The following is an 18,541-nucleotide window of genomic DNA, read 5'->3' as shown; positions in this document are numbered from 1 at the left end:
ACACAAAATAATAAACATACTGCAAATGGTAAAAAGGAGTGGCTATAAAAGCGTCTATGTGAAGGAATGCACATCAATAATACAGGCGGCAGTCCAATGAAATAAATAAATAAACAAACAAACAAATAAATAGCAAGAAACTCTCTAAAATGATAAATAGCTTTAATGTAGGGGCTTGTTCATCATTGAGCAGTTAATAACATGCTGAACACAAAGGCAAAACCAGCTAATTAAGTTAAGGTATACTTTATTATACCCCTTGGGGGAAAATCGACCGATCCTAACTGCTTAGGGAGAAGTGAGCAGCCACAGTGCAGTGCTGTAACTCCAGTGCCTTGGTCAAGGGCAATAGAGCGTCGCAGTCCCACCCCCTTTCATGACGACGCCAGGCCCAGGAAATGATTACCAATGCATTCTTCCTATAGACATTTCAAATGGTATTTATTTAAAGACGGTTACGCCGCGGACAAACTCATGACAACAAACACAATATTTTGGACCAAACAAATAATAAACAAATAAACAAAATAAGAAAAACAACAAAAAAAGTGTTGTAACCTGCCGTTTTCTTCTTCTTTCTAATTATTTGTTCGGTCCAATTTCTTTTGTTTGTTGTCATGATTTGTCACGACAAGAGTTGGCTTTGTCCGCGGTGTAAACGTCTTTAAATAAATACTTTTTGAAATGTCGATGAGGAAAATGAACGGAGAATCATTTCCTGGGCCCTGGTAGGGGGCGGGACTGCGACGCTCTATAGTAGGAGTACTGTATGAGCTACTGTACTGTATGTGCCTAACATGCATGTGTTTTTGGTGTGGGAAGAAAGAAACCCACATGGACATAGGGAGAACAACGTGCAAACTCCAATCAGAATGGCCCTAGCAGGTTGGGAAACCAGGACCTATTTAAAGCTTCGTATTTGAGTGCTAAACAAGCTGCGCCACATTTGACATTTAAGTGAATGACATTTGAGTCCAGCATGGCTAAAACCAAGGCCACAGGACCAAAAGCTTGTACTTTATGTATCTGATTTTGGTCTATATGAAATTGTGATGGTCTCAGCTGCTTTTTATATCTCAAAGCATTAATCACATTCATGATGTGAATTAACCCATTCTTGACGGGAACCCCTTTTGGTGTTTTAAGCATACTTTAGCTATTGAAAAATAGCTTGTAGATCTGCTATTTAAAAAAAAAAAAAAAAATGAAAATGTGGCGCAAATCTTTGAATATATATTCTTTCAAATTCAGAGTGAATGTTTTTAACTCAAATCTGGGGGGTCCCTGGAACCATTTATTTTCAGATGGGAGTAAAACATAAAACTTAAAACATAAAACTAGCCCTTACCCGTTGTGAGATATTTGCCCCCCCCCCCCCCAGTGGCCGTGGGGGGTACTGTGCCCTGGGTGCGTTTTTCGCATTTTTAATTCACTAATAAATTCATAATTAATTTACAATTTGTTACTGGAAAAAGGGCTCCAAGACCTCCATATTATTATGGTCAATTCCTGTGTGAAAAGTGGGAGCGATTGGTGCAGGCAGTGAGGAGCTACGGCAGTCACAGTGACAGACAGTCACACAGACACACAGACATTGACTGAATTATAGTATGATGATATGATTATGGGAGTCCTTGACATGAAAATGTTTGAGAACGACATGGGCTTTTCAGAAGCTGTTTTCTTTTAAAATCGGCCTCAGGTCTAAATGGATTATGGACAACTTTCACCCTCTGTGCAAAGGGTTAACAAGAGAAACAGAGTGAGGTAAAGGAGTCCCATTGGTAGGCTTTGTTCAGGGAAGGACTTGGTTGTTGTTTAAACTGTCAACACCATTTCAAACAGTACTGTACTCGTGTACTGTAAATGCTGTATACGTTTTTCAATTCACTGAAGCCTCTCATATTCAGTAATAACACTGCAAACGAAAATTATTCTTATGTTCAGAGTCAGACTCATGGCTATTTAGACACCGTCATAGGACTAAGTATAAAATAGGGTTTAAGTGGTTAAGTTTACATAATGTGCAATCATTCAAACCCCAGTGACATTAAGTCAGAGGCTTCATGGGCACACCTGTGGGATGGAGTTTCTCTCTGTGCCAGTACGCACGCACGCACGCACACACACACACATTCACACACAGAGAGAGAGAGAGCTCTTACCGTGTGCGTGCTGAGTCCATGTCCAAGACCAGCTTAGCTAAATGTTTCCTTTGTTTCTGGATGTTTGGGATTTCCACCTGGGAAGATTGTAGCAGACGGAACAAGAGAGGTGTGTTCAGGCTCTTGTCTCTCTCGGTGGGAGAGAGACAGAGACGGTATACTGTCATAGGCTGCGCACCTGCTGCGGCCAAACAATCATCTCAGCATTGGACCAATTACATGGCAATTATCCAAGACAATGCTAAAGATTACTCTACTGGTCAGATGACATCGAATGCTCTGTTGTCTTCCTGCATGTCAATCCTAGATATTCCCTCGACAACATCCTTCCAATCCATGCAGGGTATCAAACAAGCAAACACTGCAGTGACTGGTCAGCCTCCCAACTCTGTAGCAGTGAAGTGGATTATTTGACATCAAGTGAGTTAACCCATTTTGGGCTATTGAAAAATAGCAGATCTACAAGCTCATATAGCTTGTAGGTCTGCTATTTTTGAAAAATCGAAGAACGACTGACATAGAAACATAGCTTTTTTTGTCATTTACAAACAGACATTTTTTTAATCTGATCTCATGTCAAAATGGATTAAAGAAAGCTTGCTGAATGCTTAGAGTTTGCCCAGGCCTCTGCATGTCTACAGTTACTCTGGATCAATTCAATCTAATGTACGTACAGTATGAACACATCACTGAGGCAATAACATGTTGTTAACAGTGCCAATAGAGAGTATGCGCATGACTCATCATCATCACACCCGGAAGTTATGCGGGAACGCCTAGTAGTGAGTGGCAAAAAACAACTTTCTGGCCCATACAGTACATCTAAACAGAAAAAGTATTGCATTAAACAACGTTAAGCGATATTAAACTCACTTTGCCACTCATTGTATGCATGCTATTGGCTATATTATGTGAGGTTTCTCAGCCCAAGTGTGACATAAGAGCAATGACATCGCGTGTCAACAGCTCGTTTCACAGCGTGGCATTTACTGGCGAATCGGACGTACCTCTGCGAGTTCGTAGAGGGGCTCGATGACATCTCTCTCGATGGTGAGCTCGAACAGCACGAGCTCCTGGGCCAGCCTGTCCTGCGTGTCGCCACACAGCTTCAGCATTTTCCTACGGCAGCAAATCGCCAAGGACAACATCACTCCACAGCTCACGACAACATAAGCGATAAGAAAAACACATCTTTCCGTTTTTCCCCGACCCCGCACAAATTACATTTCCTCGGTTATTGCATGCCTTAATATTTCATAACAGAACACTATTCACTGAAAATGTGTAGCATGTTTAGCAACGTGTTTAGCAACATGGAGATGAAGATTTGTTCAAGGTGTACTTTAGGCTGATGAAATGTTAAATGTGTGTGTGTGTGTGTGTGTGTGTGTGTGTGTGTGTGTGTGTGTGTGTGTGTGTGTGCGTGCGTGCGTGCATGGTAAACTCACCCTAGTAGAGTTTCGTCTCCAAGCACTGCAGCACCCTCTACCATACATTGTGCTAGCGTTGTAAGGGGAAGCTTCTTCTACACAAAAACAAACAGAAACACACAGAGACCAGGAAGAACATTAGCCACGAAAGTGAACCTCTATTAGAGAACTGCTCATATATTATTTTAATTTATCTTTAGGGGCTTTTAATACTGTATGAACAGTTGACAGAGACAGGAACCGGCAACCGGGGACTCGCTGTCTGGCATTCTTGAGCCCATACCTACACTAACCACTCGGTTACAGGCTAGTTACTATAGTTTTAATGCATTTTAGGCGAATCATCGAGAATTTATCAGCCTGTTATTTTATAATATTGACAGCTGAACTCAATAACAGACCCCTGTCTAATCAAAGGCTCAGTGCACCTGCTCGTATCAATCTGCGCTGCTTGATTTTGTGCCGCATCCAACATGGCAGCTATATACAGTAAACAAACACACAATGCCTACAACTAAACATCGCTCCCAAGAATGTATTTGAAAACATTTATAGCGGCAAAATAGACTAAGCAGTTCATCGAAATTATTCTATTTAGACAATTCCCGTTGTTTTCCGAAGCGATTTGTTGCACTGGTTTGCACACACCTGGCATACACTAATGGTCTGCTTTCATTACCGTGAGCAATGAAATCCTTCATTTTGGTGTTACTTTTGGGTAAATCTATTCATTTCTTTATTAAATAGTCATGTAATGAGCACGATAATCAATGGGGAGCAACAACCAATTGCTTATTCCTTGCATATTGCATCATTGTGTGCATGCTGGTATGCCCAACATCAAAAACTAATTTCAACTTAAATGGATGGAACAATAACACATAGAAAAGATGATCCCTTGTTGTATTAATTTGTGCACACGAGACAGATGTAACAATGTTATGACCTAAAAAGTAAAATATGTAAAGACAAGGGAGACTCATGAGAGGCATGCAGGCAGAACAGTTTTCAGAAACAGAACCGGATGAAACCGATTACAGCGATATGGTGCTGTAAAATAATAAGGATGTTATTGTAATGTTGGTTACGTCATTTTCTCGTGCCGCTCTCATTTTGATCATAATGTTGTTTGAAAGTCTATTGCTGACCTATGAAAAAACCGATGTGCGCATTAGAGCAAAGTGAACTGCACAGCTGAACTTGAACACTTTTCGTTCACAGTCACACACGAGGACAGACAGATTAAACTGGATGAATGTGGCTAGTCCCCGCATAAACCACTTGACAACTGGATTAACAACTGATTCAACTGATTAAACAATGGATTACTGTGGTATATTTTTTTCAAAATAGTAAAAAAAAAAAGGCAAAGTAGTTTAGGGATAAGGCGTTTAGCATGGACAAAAATGGAGCCCTTATAGTCTCTCACCGAGGGTGATCTGACGGACTTCTTTTCCACCTCCACGCCCTGCTGGCCCTGCAGACAAGCCGTCAGCTTCTTGTGTGTGCTGTGGGACACCTGCTTGACCAACTCAAGACGCTTCTCCACCTGAAACACACACACACACACACACACACACACACACACACACACACACACACACACACCATATACCGTATATAGACTGAGTATTGAAATGTACTCGAGTCATACGGCAATACACAGATAGACAAGCTCACACACATAACATTATGTGCACTAATCAACACACTACTGCTGTGCTGACAACTGCCCCGTGGGCTTTTTGCATTCATATTCGGTCTACGAGCCTCACTGACAGTTATAGACATGCATACGGAGACATATGGCATCCAAAGACCCACAGGCTAGAATGTGTAATGCAGTCAGCTGAGCTCTGATCAAAACACACAAGGCTGAGGCTCTGCAACGAACCGAATAACTATACCCAGAACCGTCTGCCTCCAAATAATATGCCCTCTCTATGAAACGAGGCTCTGCAAGCCAGGGTATAGCAACCAAAAGTGTATTATTTCTCTCCCTCAAAACGGCCATCATATCATTATCAACCAACGCCGGGAGGAACTGATGGGGAACTGAGGGCTTCATTAACCCATTTAGGCCTGACGTCGAAATAAAAAAAAACCCTTATGTTTCTGTATCAGTGGTGCTCAATATATGTCAAGGACTCCAGAAATTCTATGTAATTGGCCACCGACCCCCATCTGAAAATATGTTGTCCCAAGGACCTCTCCAGAAGCAAAGGTTTTAGTTAAAATGTTCACTCTGTAATAATATATATTCAAAGATTTGAGGCACATTTTCACGGTTTTAAAAACATAGCAGACCTACAAGTTCATAGCGCGGCACTCTGTGCTTGTAGATCTGCTATTTTTCAATAGCTAAAGCATAACATAATGCTTTAAAACACCAAAAGGGGTTCCCGCCCCAAAATGGCTTAATCTGATCAATTACCACACCGCGCCCTCAGTCAATCTGCGGGGACCTCCAGCCATTGTGTCGCGCAATAAGAGGTACCGTCTCAGTGCTTATTAACTTCGCCGGGAGGTAATTCAGGGAGTCATTTTCAAAAAGTCATTTTTATTGCACTTGCTGACTTCACAGGAATAATGATTTGTCCTTTGAGGGGAAGAGTATAATAAACATCATTCACAGATATATCTACTGAGGCATCGGACTGTATTTCCATGCATGAAGAATACACACTGTAGTGTATATACACCATAGACTGTAAAAAATATGGACAAAGCGTTCCCCGGGTCTAACATGGACGTAAAATGAAGCCTGTTATTCCTGCACTGTAAGTCGCCATCTTTCTAGATCCGTTTGGGCCCAGCTGGCCATTGGCTGCCCAGTCAACGAGGCGGGACTTCCCCCCTTCTTCTCCGTTGGTTTTTATTTTGACTCGAGTGGGTGGGGACTCCCGATCATAGACTGTAACGGTAGCCACGCCCCTCAGAACATACGCGACTTTATGGTCATTTATTTTATAAATGGGACCATAATTTTCCAAAAAGAATATTATGACATTAGAAATGAGACTTTAAACTAGTGACTGGAAGCAGAAAGTATTCATGACCATGTTTATTAAGGTAATACAGTCTAGGTGAAGTTGGGCCCAAATACATGGACTTCTATGGGGCTATGGGTTTTTTTGGGTCCAGTGACAGCGCCACAACAGGCCATTATATGAACTTTCAGGAGTTTCAGGCTTCACAAAATATCTGTCTGACTGCCCCCCTGATATACACTCACATCCTGCTATTTTCTTACAGTCATGTCACTTTTTGTAGTTTTGCTGCAGTGGTGTGTTTTGTGTGGCCTATAAACTGTATATGAGTGACCCCTTATAAGTCAAGTTCATACATAAGCCTTTGTGCAAAATGGACAATAAAACAATGTATTACTGATATCTAATTCTACATTCTAAAGCAAGCACACACAGTTGAGAACAAATACACAACATACATACATGCATGCACGTTCACATTCCCAGAAACGCACGCACGCACGCACGCACGCACGCACGCACGCACGCACGCACGCACGCACGCACGCACACACACACACACACACACACACACACACACACACACACACACACACACACACACACACACACACACACACACACACACACACACATGCACACAAAATATACAGTAACTTATGTGTACCTGAAGTAGGTCTTCACTTAATACTTCCGTTTTTTCAGCCCTGTGGAGAAAGAAATGAAAAAGGAGAGATCATCAGTACAGAACAGCAATGCCTACATTACGTAACCTGGTGCCATGGGAATAGGCCAATGTACAGTACAGTAGAGTACAACACATAGTGCTGATTCAACACAATTACATCGTTTGGTGCAATAGTATTGCTATAACTGATAATGGCGCGGATGCCTGGAACTATCCAGTAAGGTCTAGTGTTCATTTAACTATTTACTACAATTTAAACTATTTTAAATTGTTGAAACTTGCTACCAATAAACATATATATATATATATATATATATAAAAGAGTGTGCGAATATATATATATATATATATATTTGTACACTCTTTGGGGTTAACCCATTTTGACCTGAGATCAGATAAAAAAAATGTCTTCTACATCCTGACAGTTTTCCGAAAAAGCTATGTTTCTATGTCAGTCGTTCTTCGATTTTCCAAAAATAGCAGACCTACAAGCTCGTAGCGCGCCACTCGGTGGCGCGCCATGAGCTTGTAGATCTGCTATTTTTCAATAGCTAAAGCATAACATGATGCTAACACCAAAAGGGGTTCCCGCCCCAAAATGGGTTAAAGTAACACTGACGATTTCAGCGGGTTAATCAACATCAAAGGACTGTTAGTTTTGCCGCACCTCTGGGCAAGAGTTGAGATAAACGGAAATGGTTGGCAACAGTATATTGTACTTTCATGACCCAACTCACATTGCTGACGTGAGAGAAAATGAGCAGTAGAATATCATCTGGATAGCCTGTTGGCTATTGCATGTCTGCTATCTCACTCAATCTCTTTTCTTTCTCATCAAGAAGACTAGACCAAGGATAATTTGCACGCTGACCACAGCCAGTCTGCTGTGGTCAGAAAAAGGCCCATCGCTGTGGAAGCAGAATTCCTATAGCACATGGATATCATCGATCTCACTTCCAGGACTTAAGGCCTGGAAATACTATTTTGATTAAATGTCTTCGAGCATCATTGCCTTGAACAGTACCATCATAGCTACACAGCTGCGACGAAACCACTAAGGAACACAATGTTTCATAGGATACAATCTGGTTAATGTTAATAACTGTGTCAACGAACCCTATTGTATATCGGTCATTAAAGTGACAACATGTATGCAACAATGCTTTCTTGTGACATATTTAGGCATTTAGCAGGACCAGAGTCTCTGACATCACGTCGAGCAGCATGCGATTTCAATCATTCTATCCATCCACAAATGTGGCTTCATTCATAGGCTGTGCTATATTAAAAAAAAGAAAGATCTGCCCCTATTATGTGGCCTAGTTTCACCTGGCACAGCCTTTCCTAGGCAGAGTGTGCATGCGCGTGTGTGTGCCTATGTGTGTGACTATGTGTGTGTGTGTGTGTGTGTGTGTGTGTGTGCGTGTGCGTGTGTGTGTGTGTGTGTGTGTGTGACAGCTTTCAGTGTTCTCCGTAGACATTGATTGCTCAGTCCTGCTGTTGGCTTTGCAGAATGTCAACATGTTATCTTATCTTGCCATCACGACTAGCCTAAGCCAACTTCACACAGAGGGAGACAGTCGAGAGAGAGAGATAGAGAGAGAGAAGCAAAGATGGTGTTTATGGGAGAGACTAAAAGAAAGAGTCATAACTCTTGGAGAAATTGCTGACTCATTGTTTGCTTTAGTCTCCCTCTCTGATCTCCTCCAAGCCAGGCTTGACCCAGCATTCTCGCAGTAAAACCCAAAGCTTCCTCGCCCACAATGGCTAATTGGTTCAAATCTGAGAGGGTAGGAATGTAAATCGTTTGTTTCTGCCGAACGTTTCTCATAACAAGGGAATAATGGCCGACCCAATAGTTGAACGTTCAGGACACGTACTCTCTGAAGCCTATTTCTCTCTGAAGCAAGGCAACTATATTCCACAATCTCTGAATGCTATACATTGAGTCTGAATTTTCATGTCTGATAGGAAGCCAGCTATATACAGTACCTGTATATGCTTTGACTAATTGGATGTACATTAGGACAAATTTGCACGATTGCAGAGATGAAACGTGTGTGTGTGTGTGTGTGTGTGTGTGTGTGTGTGTGTGTGTGCGTGCGTGCACGTGTGAGTGCTCTGTCTGTCTGTCTGTCCACTCACCCAAGCATCCATCCATTCATCCATCCCTATATCTACCGTAGATATCTAGATATCTATAGCTCTGGACTTGTTTTCCTAAAAACACCTTATAGCACATAACACTGGGCTCTCTACTAGGTCCCCTCCTATTTTCACTCTACACTAAATATCTTAGCACAAAATAGCCGATATAGATGTTGTGACATCTTGTGAGCTTCTCGATTTGCTATTTTCACCGAATGTTCGCCCCCAAGAACATGGACGCTACGATTCAAGTGGTTATGTACGGGAGTTTGCCATATGCAAAGCCATATGAAAAGTCCATGGCCCTAAGAGTTCTGCTGTAAGAAAAGTTTAAAAGATTGTGGCTGACACCTACGCATTTTGTCAGGGAGTGTACTGGAGATTCCCTTTCAAGACCATGTACCATTTGATTATTGATGTACAAAATGCCAACATCTGTACTGTATTTGCTATCCTATCGTGGGACTAGCCACACCTACTTCCACAAAAGGGTCGCCCTCGCAAAAATGTGTTTCTAACTTTCTACACCTTTCAATTGAGTAATGTAATAATGCACACAGGCACAAGGAGAGACACAGAGATGTTCCAGTGCTAATAAAAAGAGTACAATAATTAATTCATTCAATTCAATTGAATTAATCAACACACACATAGAGTGTCTTTCTACTGTATAGGGAACTTGTGACAAACTGTGGAATGCACTTCCTATTGCAGTCAGAACTGCAGCATCACTCCCAATCTTACGCCGTAGTCTGAAAACCCACCTTTTCAGACTCCATCATGGCCCATAGCACTTACCATACCCCCTTAGATAGCATTTATGTAGACTTAGATAGCATTTGATACAGACTTATAGCATGTTATGTAGACAGCACTATAATTGCATTGTATGTAGTCATAGCACGTCATAGTACATTATGTATAGCATAGTATAGTATATATGTATAGTTTGTATGTATAGTTTCTATGTTTCTATGTATAGTTTCTATATATGTATAGTTTATATGTATAGTTTCATTATATAGATATTCCACTGTTACGTTCTTAGCTTACGCATGTTTCATGATAAATGCTTTTTTATGTGATGTATTCCCATGCTTTTTTGTTCTTGCTTAATGTAAGTCGCTCTGGATTAAGAGCGTCTGCTAAATGCCTAAATTGTAAATTGTAAATTGTGACAGATGCAATGTAGCACTCCCATGACCTTAGGGTACCTCTAGTCTAGTGTCATATAGGTGAACACACCTAGCTCCAAACAGGTAGAGGAAGTTTTACTATGAGTCACTCGGACCGAAAGCAGAGTCTCGAGGCTTTGTTACACTTTCACCATTCGGAAAGGTGTTGTGGAATTTACAGACAAAAGCATAATGAGCACAATGCAATTTTTCAACTAAACAAAATCTTTGGTGGCTAAACAGTAAATAACACACTCACAATACCGAAAAAACAGCTTTTTCCTCAGTGATTCAAAAGAATACAACTAACCGTAACTGAACATCCTTTACACAAAGAACATAATTCCGCCTTACCTCACACACCTGTGACCACATGGACAACAACACATTCCTTGTTTAAAGTGGTTCCTAACACATGCAGGGTTTCATGTCAAAGCCCAAACAAGAAGAAGGCCGCTGATAGAAAGCCCTGCACAGCACAATCCAGAGTATTAATTGTACAGTGAGAGTGCTGCTGTGTATGTAAAAACCCTTGCAGAGAGAGAGAGAGAGAGGTGTACAGGGGACTTACAGAGCCCTGCTGTTCCTGCGTGAGGCTCTAGTCCTGTTGATCTGAAGCTTTCTCTTCCACATCCCCCCTGCTAGCAGGAGCAAAACCCAACTGGTTTCAGTCTGACCAAGCTGAGCTGACCAAAGGAGGAACGGAGGGAAAAAAAGAGCATGGAATAGAAAGAAATCTAGAGAGTGAAGGAGAAAGGAGGAGGAAGACAAGAGAGGGAGTGAGTTTGTGAGTGAGTGAGTGAGGGGGAGGGCATTTTAAAGAATGAGACCTGACAGTCTGGTCCTTTTACTATTTCTTTCATCACCCACCACCACCACTACTATACTCACTCACTCTCTTCTTCCCTCCTCCCTTCTCCGCAACCTAAGATACGTCTGGTATTTTCTGCTTTCCAGTTCTTCTGGTATGCAGTTATTGGCTGTAACATTACTTAGTTTACCGTCATGTTTGGCTAGTTGCAAGCCTGTGAAGACAACTCCTTATCGGCCATGAACCACTATGAAAACCCCACAGCTTGATTGCAGCTTGATTTGATTTTGTTTCCTTTTAATGTTGAACCTGCTTCAAAATTTAAGTTAATTAATTTTCTGCATTTTATTCCCTGCGTGTCCACTTTGTCTGTCTTATTGTCATCTGACTTAACAGTCTTTTATCATTGCTTTTCATCTGTGCACTTTCACTAAATGTAGAGCACAGTGTTGTATTTTAATTTATGAAATGTGTTACAGAAATGACGTTTGAACGATCTATTGATTGATAAGGTATTACACGCACGCACACACGTGCACACACTAATCACATCAGCCTGACCAGCTGGTGTGTTATTGATCTGGGAGATAAAGAACGGCGGGGGGCCAGAGGCAGCAGGAGGAAAGACCTTTTCCTTTTATTCCATCATCTAAAAAGCGCCGCGGGGCACTGTGTCTTCTAGCTCTGGTCCATAGCCTTCTACTGCTTCAGTATAAGGCTATGGGACTTTCGGTTTTGAATCTCAAATCGAAATCAGACCAGCCTCTCCTCTTTAGCTTAAATAAAAAGAAAGTTTTCGCTACTCACCAAAACAAAGGCGGGTTGTGTCATTAGAAAGCCTACTTTCCTTAGTGGACGCACTCTGAGCCCCCCACCACACGTATAAACGGTACTTTTTGGCCAAAGGGGATTTTGTTTCCACCGGGAGAAAAATACTTTTAGTTACTCCAATGCGCCCTCTACCGATATTGCCCAGAGAACTGCCTCATAGAGAATATTTTTCCTCCAGTGAAAACAAATCCCTTTCTGGCCAAAAAGTACCGTTTATACATGTGGTGGGACGCTCAGAGTGCGTCCACTAAGGAAAGTAGGCTTTCTAATGACACAACCCGCATTTGTTTTGGTGAGTTGCAAAAACGTTTATTTACGCTAAAGAGGAGAGGCTGGTCTGATTTCGATTTGAGATTTAAAACCGAAAGTCCCATAGCCTTACTGAAGCAGTAGAAAGCTATGGACCAGAGCTACGGTATGTGTCTTCTTCCAGCTCATAGTGTTAAACATTCTTTGGCCATGCATGGGAAGGGCTGTTTGTATGCAGGTGAACACTGTATAATAGTCTCATATTCAACGTTTTATGTTTTTTGATTTGTCTTTTACTCCTTCACACTACAGTGAGACACAAAAGTAGCACAAACAGCCGATCTATAGTGAGTTTTACAAAAATTTAACCAATTAAAAAGCATTAACAAGAGCGTGTGGCTAAATAACTCCAGTACATTTGATCCATTGGAACAGAGGTTATTTTTTTCCCCATTTCCTGTAAGAAAATAAATGTCGGTGGTTTCCACCCTACAGTGATTTCCCCATGTACAGCCATAGCGTATGACATCATATAATATGATGTATTTATTTATAGATCTATATGAAGCGTGTGTGTTTAGCAACATTGAGCGACATTAGCATTGAGGTCTAGAAGGCACCGTGAGTCTGGATGGGCTGGATCTGAATTAAACAAACAACACACTCTAATGAGCAGATTAGTAATCAGTTGATGCTTCTGGCAGAGCCGGCTTTGGAAGTCTCCGCCTCTTTCACACAAACACGAGTGGACGCAAGTGTGCACTGTGCACACACAAACACACGGCACGCACACACACACACACACACACACACACACACACACACACACACACACACACACACACACACACACACACACACACACACACACACACACACACACAACACAACACACTACAGAATGCATGCTGATGTACCCACTAGCCCACACCCACCCACATTGATTAAACATAAGAAGACTCACTATCTATCTGTCTCTCTTTCACTTCTATCTCTCTCTCTCTCTCTCTCTCTCTCGCATTTTCCCTGCAAGTCCATTATGGCCTGACTGACAGTGACTGTGCACACACCAGCACACGCGCACACCCACCCACGCACACACACACCCACCAACCCACACACACACACACCCACCCACCCACGCACACACGCACCCACACTCCCACGCACACACACACAGCCTCCGTTTTGTTTTGGTAGGGCACGGTAAATGAGGATACTCAGCACTGGCAGACACTATAGTGCTGTCGGCACTGCTCCCACGCAATGGAACTCCAACAATGCAGCAGCATTTCTACACCTCAACCCTTCCACTGCCTTGAGCTCAAACCCGCAAGCACACAATATTCCTTCTTAATGCATGTCGTGTTTTGTGTTTTGAATTCCTACATGGACAATAGTCTAAAAGTTGTCAGTGTGTCATGCCCTCAATTACCAGTAGGAGGAGAGATTCCATTTTGTGTTGACCTGCAATTTACAATTTAGGCATTTAGCAGACGCTCATAATCCAGAGCGATTTACATTAAGCAATGCTATGACTACATAAAATGCAATTCTAGTGCTGTCTACGTAACATGCTATGAATCTGTATAAAATGCCTACATAAAGTACTATCTAAGGGGCAAGTGCTACGGGCCATGATAGTCTGATGTCATTCCTTTGGAGACAGTCAGTGAACACTATAGTAACTAGCTGGTACCTATACTTGAGCACTGTAGAAACGGTGCTTGTGACTCCACTACACGCGGGAGCGACCCAAACTTACAAATATTTTATTAATTAACCACTTAAGGAGGACCATTTCAAATGTAGTGAAAATCGTTGATCTACAAACAAAATCTAAATTTTAACACAGCAAATGCATTGATTTGAAAAATAAAATACTTCATAATCTGTTCTTTTGAGTACTTGAGTATGCATGTACTGTACTGTGTCCAGAACTGTCCACCACTGTCAACAGCACATTAAAACCCATTCTGGACGGGAACCCCTTTTGGTGTTTTAACTAAGCATTATGTTATACTTTAGCTATTGAAAAATAGCAGATCTACAAGCTCATAGCGCGCCACCGAGTGGCGCGCTACGAGCTTGTAGGTCTGTTATTTTTGAAAAATCGTAAAAATGTGGCACAAATCATTGAATAATATATTATTTCAACGTTTTTCTTATTTCGACGTCAGGCCTAAATGGGTTAAACCTATAGACTAGAGCAGGGCACAGTGAGGCTGAGTACACACAACCACTGTGTCTTCACAGGGCCCTTTGTGGAGACCGTTCACCCTGCAGGACTACACAGAATAGACATGGATGCTGCTTCTATGAACGTTGGGATGTCTTTGTAAAAGCAGCTGTGGACTGCAGGGCAACATCACATGTATTCAATCTTTAACACTGAGAGACATCAAAGGCCTTGAAAAATGAGTAAATGCACTGTCACACACGCGCACACGCACATAGGCAAACGCATGCACGCACGTTACTGTAATTGATTTCGATTGACTTGACAATTATTGGCCCACCCTCAGCCTTACCCCAACTATGAAGCCTGATTTATGTGGTATTGCATGCCATTGTGCGCGCCGAAAATAGCCAATCTACAGTATAAGCTCATTGCATCGTGATGCGCTGTGAGCTTTTACAGTAGATCTGCTATTTTTAGCATGTGAATTAAGCATATAAGCCCTGCTCCTGACATACAGTAGCCAGACAAATATACTGTAAAAAGCAAGAACCAGCTATACCGTAAATGTCCCAACCTTTTTAGATATTCTTTATTGCTCTACTTTCGAGCGGACAAGGACCACATATGTACAGTACACACACATGTGTATATTTATGAATTTCTCTGCAGATGTTTTACTGGGGAACTGAAACCATGGGAGGAAGATACAGAAGCTACAACTAGAACCGCCCTGTTTCCCTTTAAGCCTGTTGAGAGTAGACATTAGAGTAATGCACTGCCACCATTTTATAGTCTGCTGACAAAATACAGAAAAATAAATGTTACGTTCAGTCAGTGCAGAAAATGCAGGGGGATTTTGCAAGTGTAGAGATTGCCAAAATATCTAAACTCTGACACAGAATAAATCAGAATAGAGTTGATTGTGTATAAATAATGTTGTTTGAACTGGAATCAGCTGTGTGTACCCCGCACGTTTGTTTAGCTATAGTCCAGCATCAATCTTCCACACACAGGGATACTTTAGTATGAGCAGGGGAATGAGGACGGAATTATTCCTGTTGATTATGCACAATGTAAGACACACACACACACACACACGTACGTACACGTACGCACATGCACGCGCGCACACGCACAGCAGGCCTGGGAGGAAGACGTGCAGGGCCTTCCGCCCTACACTTAAACGTAGACCACCCACATCTTTGTCCGACACAAGAGAAAGGATGGAGTTCAAATGGCTGAGGGTCATCTGTGGATGTGGCGCTGATGTCTCTGCTCCAGGCCGGGGGATTCGCTCGCTTGCCACGAGAATCACAGCTGAGGAAGGGAGAGGCTCTAATAATGCAAACACACATGGGTCCTTGTGGTCCGCAAACCCACATGTGAACACATGTGGCCCCCGAAGCCTACTTGTCTCCACCTGGCCGAACGAATGCCTGGGGACTAAGAGAGCATGTTTTGCACTCTAAATAATGCGGCCACAATGACCCCGAACGCAGTCACGGCAGAAAACGCCAAAATGTTGGCCCAGGCCGTAGCGTAACGGTCTGGGCACCGGACTGGTGATCCAGTCGCGGTGTGCCGCGGGTTCGACTCCCGGACCCGACACGGCCTTTACCGCATGTCATCCCCCCATCTCTCTCCCGTTTCCTGTCAGCCTACTATCTGTCCCTTAAAAAATCAATAAAAGGCGTATGCCGCAAAAAAAAAAAAAAAAAAAAAAGAAAGAAAAGAAAAACGCCAAAATGTCATGTTTCCACGAAAAGAGGCGACAGCCGTGGTCGTTGAGAGACGATAACTTCTGCATGCACAGCCAGCAGAAGTGACAGCTGCAGACGGTGCAGGTCATGTGATTGCATCCCCAGTCGCCCCATTTGCTGATGTGGACGGCGCAGCCGGGACACGGCCTGACCTCGCCAGACGCCACCGCGGCCTTACACGTCCGTTTGGGATGCCAGCGTCGCCTGCAGCGGTAGCAGAACTCTGTGCCGCAGCCCTTGCGCCCGCACGTGATCTTGGGAGAGCAGTGGCCGCCATAGCCGAGGGCGATGATGGCGTAGCCACAGTCGGGCGCCGGGCACCAGCGGCAGTCGGGATCGGCCGCCAGGCACCTCCTCAACGCAAACTCCTCGCGCTTGTCCGCGAGGGCCCGGTCGACGCTGTCGCCGGCCAGGATCCTCCGGATGTCGCGCGGGTCGAATCGCTCCGGGCACTCGGGGCAGCTGACGTCGACCCGGGACTCGGAGATCTCGGTGCGCAGGTACCGCCGCAGGCAGTCGGCGCACGATCGGTGGCGGCAGGTCGCGATGTCCGGGAAACGGTCGGGCGCGCACTGCAGCCAGCACACCGGGCACCGCAGCGAATCTGATGGCGACGGGGAGGCTCCCTCGCTACCCGGTGGTGACAGAAACATATCGTTGGTGTCGAAGGTGACCTCCATTTGAGACGTATCAATACAGCAACTATGACCACCCTCCCTGTGGCGCTGTTGGTTCAGATCTACCTTTGTGCCGAAAATGTCACAGGTCTGAGGCATTTAAATAATAGCCAGTGCTCTGACATCACAGTGACATGGTCGATTTCGATTGGTCAATCGAGGGCATTCTGCTGACGGTGCACACGTCACGTCACACGCCGTTCTGTGATTGGCCAGTAGTCCGCTTCGATTGGCCAGTAGTCCGCTCTGATTGGCAGTTCTTTGTTCTTGAATGGGCGTGGGGCACATTGTCGCGCCAAGAGGTGGCATGAGAACACCTAGTCCACGTGTCTCTTCCGGGGGTTTTAAACGGATGGTGGATGGAAATGACGCTCGTGTGCGACTGCAACTTGGCGTGCCGGCAAAGCGTTTACGTTTTTGTTGTTGTTTAAAAACCCGGGAAGAGACGCGTGCTCTAGGTGGGTTTTTTTACATAATCTGTTCATTATTGTTCTCTTCACATTTTGTAACTTCATCATTGACATTAATCACAACTAGAGCGGTGCCCGTGTTGTGATGTCAGAACAGGCCAGATCCATAATATGGAGATATATGGGTGATCAGGTCCGGAGCCTGGGCAGAGGCTTTTGTGCTGGTTCTGGACAACCGGAAATGCATGCCCCACCCAGTTATGTTGAGTAGCCCTGCCCTAGATGCCAAGGGAAAACCTTTTCCCTGCATTTTCCACATCTATCCTGGTGGAGACCTGTGCCCAGAGGGGCACTTTTTCTAGTATATATTTGGTCATGTGGCCACGTTGCTCGATGAAAAATGGCACGGTCACGTGATGAAGGCTCATTTTGCCTCAACACCCATGTCAACATTGCTATATAACCAATCAAAAGGCAGGAGGGAACAAGAGAAGGAACAGAGAACAGAACATGGAGAGGAAGACATACTGAGAGAAAGAGAGAGAGAGAGAGAGAGAGTCCATCATTGGGTTCAGTATCTTTCTCTCTCTCCCTCTCTCTACCTTTAAATTCTCCCTCACTCGTCTGCTCTCTCTCTCTCTCTCTCGCTCTCTGCAGCCTCTTTTGCAAAAGGGTGCTGCTTGCCACCGCAAGGACATGAGGCGACAAGCAGCCACGGTGCTGTGCTGTGAATCAGTGCCTCCACAACACAGCCATCGCTTGACTGCCGCATCTGTCGTCACACGAGGAATTCCCACTGGCAGAGAGAGAGGGAGAGAGAGAGAGAGAGAGAGAGAGAGAGAGAGAGAGAGAAAGAGGAAAAGAGGAAGAGGGAAAGAGATAGAGAGAATGAGATTGAGGGCGGAATAGAAAGCAGGACGGAAAGAGAGAGAAGAGGGGAGGGAAGGGAAATAGAGAGAAATGGATAGAATGAGAGAGAGAGAGAGAGAGAGAGAGAGAGAGAGATATAGAGAGAAAGAGAGAGC

General features: G+C 43.7%; 1 protein-coding gene across 4 annotated transcripts in view; it reads right to left on the bottom strand.

Annotated features, from left to right (window-relative positions):
• The window catches only part of LOC310874509 (rho GTPase-activating protein 44-like), a 91,776-nt gene that overhangs the window by 30,521 nt on the left and 42,714 nt on the right, over positions 1-18,541 (bottom strand). For 2 of the 4 annotated variants that reach the window (XM_083787340.1, XM_083787341.1), the window contains exons 1-6: positions 11,168-11,284; positions 7,253-7,292; positions 5,025-5,144; positions 3,614-3,690; positions 3,173-3,284; positions 2,166-2,242 (exon numbers count right to left, since the gene is read on the bottom strand). In XM_083787340.1, coding sequence (XP_083643466.1) covers positions 2,166-2,242; positions 3,173-3,284; positions 3,614-3,690; positions 5,025-5,144; positions 7,253-7,292; positions 11,168-11,229 — 488 coding nt within the window. In that variant the 5' untranslated portion in view covers positions 11,230-11,284. Of the gene's footprint in view, positions 1-2,165; positions 2,243-3,172; positions 3,285-3,613; positions 3,691-5,024; positions 5,145-7,252; positions 7,293-11,167; positions 11,285-18,541 lie in introns of those variants that run through there. The other 2 variants (XM_083787339.1, XM_083787342.1) reach the window with 1 other exon arrangement.

This window comes from Protomyctophum parallelum (assembly GCF_964188405.1).
Source record: "Protomyctophum parallelum genome assembly, chromosome: 17".
Lineage (NCBI taxonomy): Eukaryota > Metazoa > Chordata > Actinopteri > Myctophiformes > Myctophidae > Protomyctophum > Protomyctophum parallelum.
The sequence above is the reverse complement of the archived record's forward strand: the minus strand, read 5'-3'. Positions and strand labels throughout refer to the sequence as shown.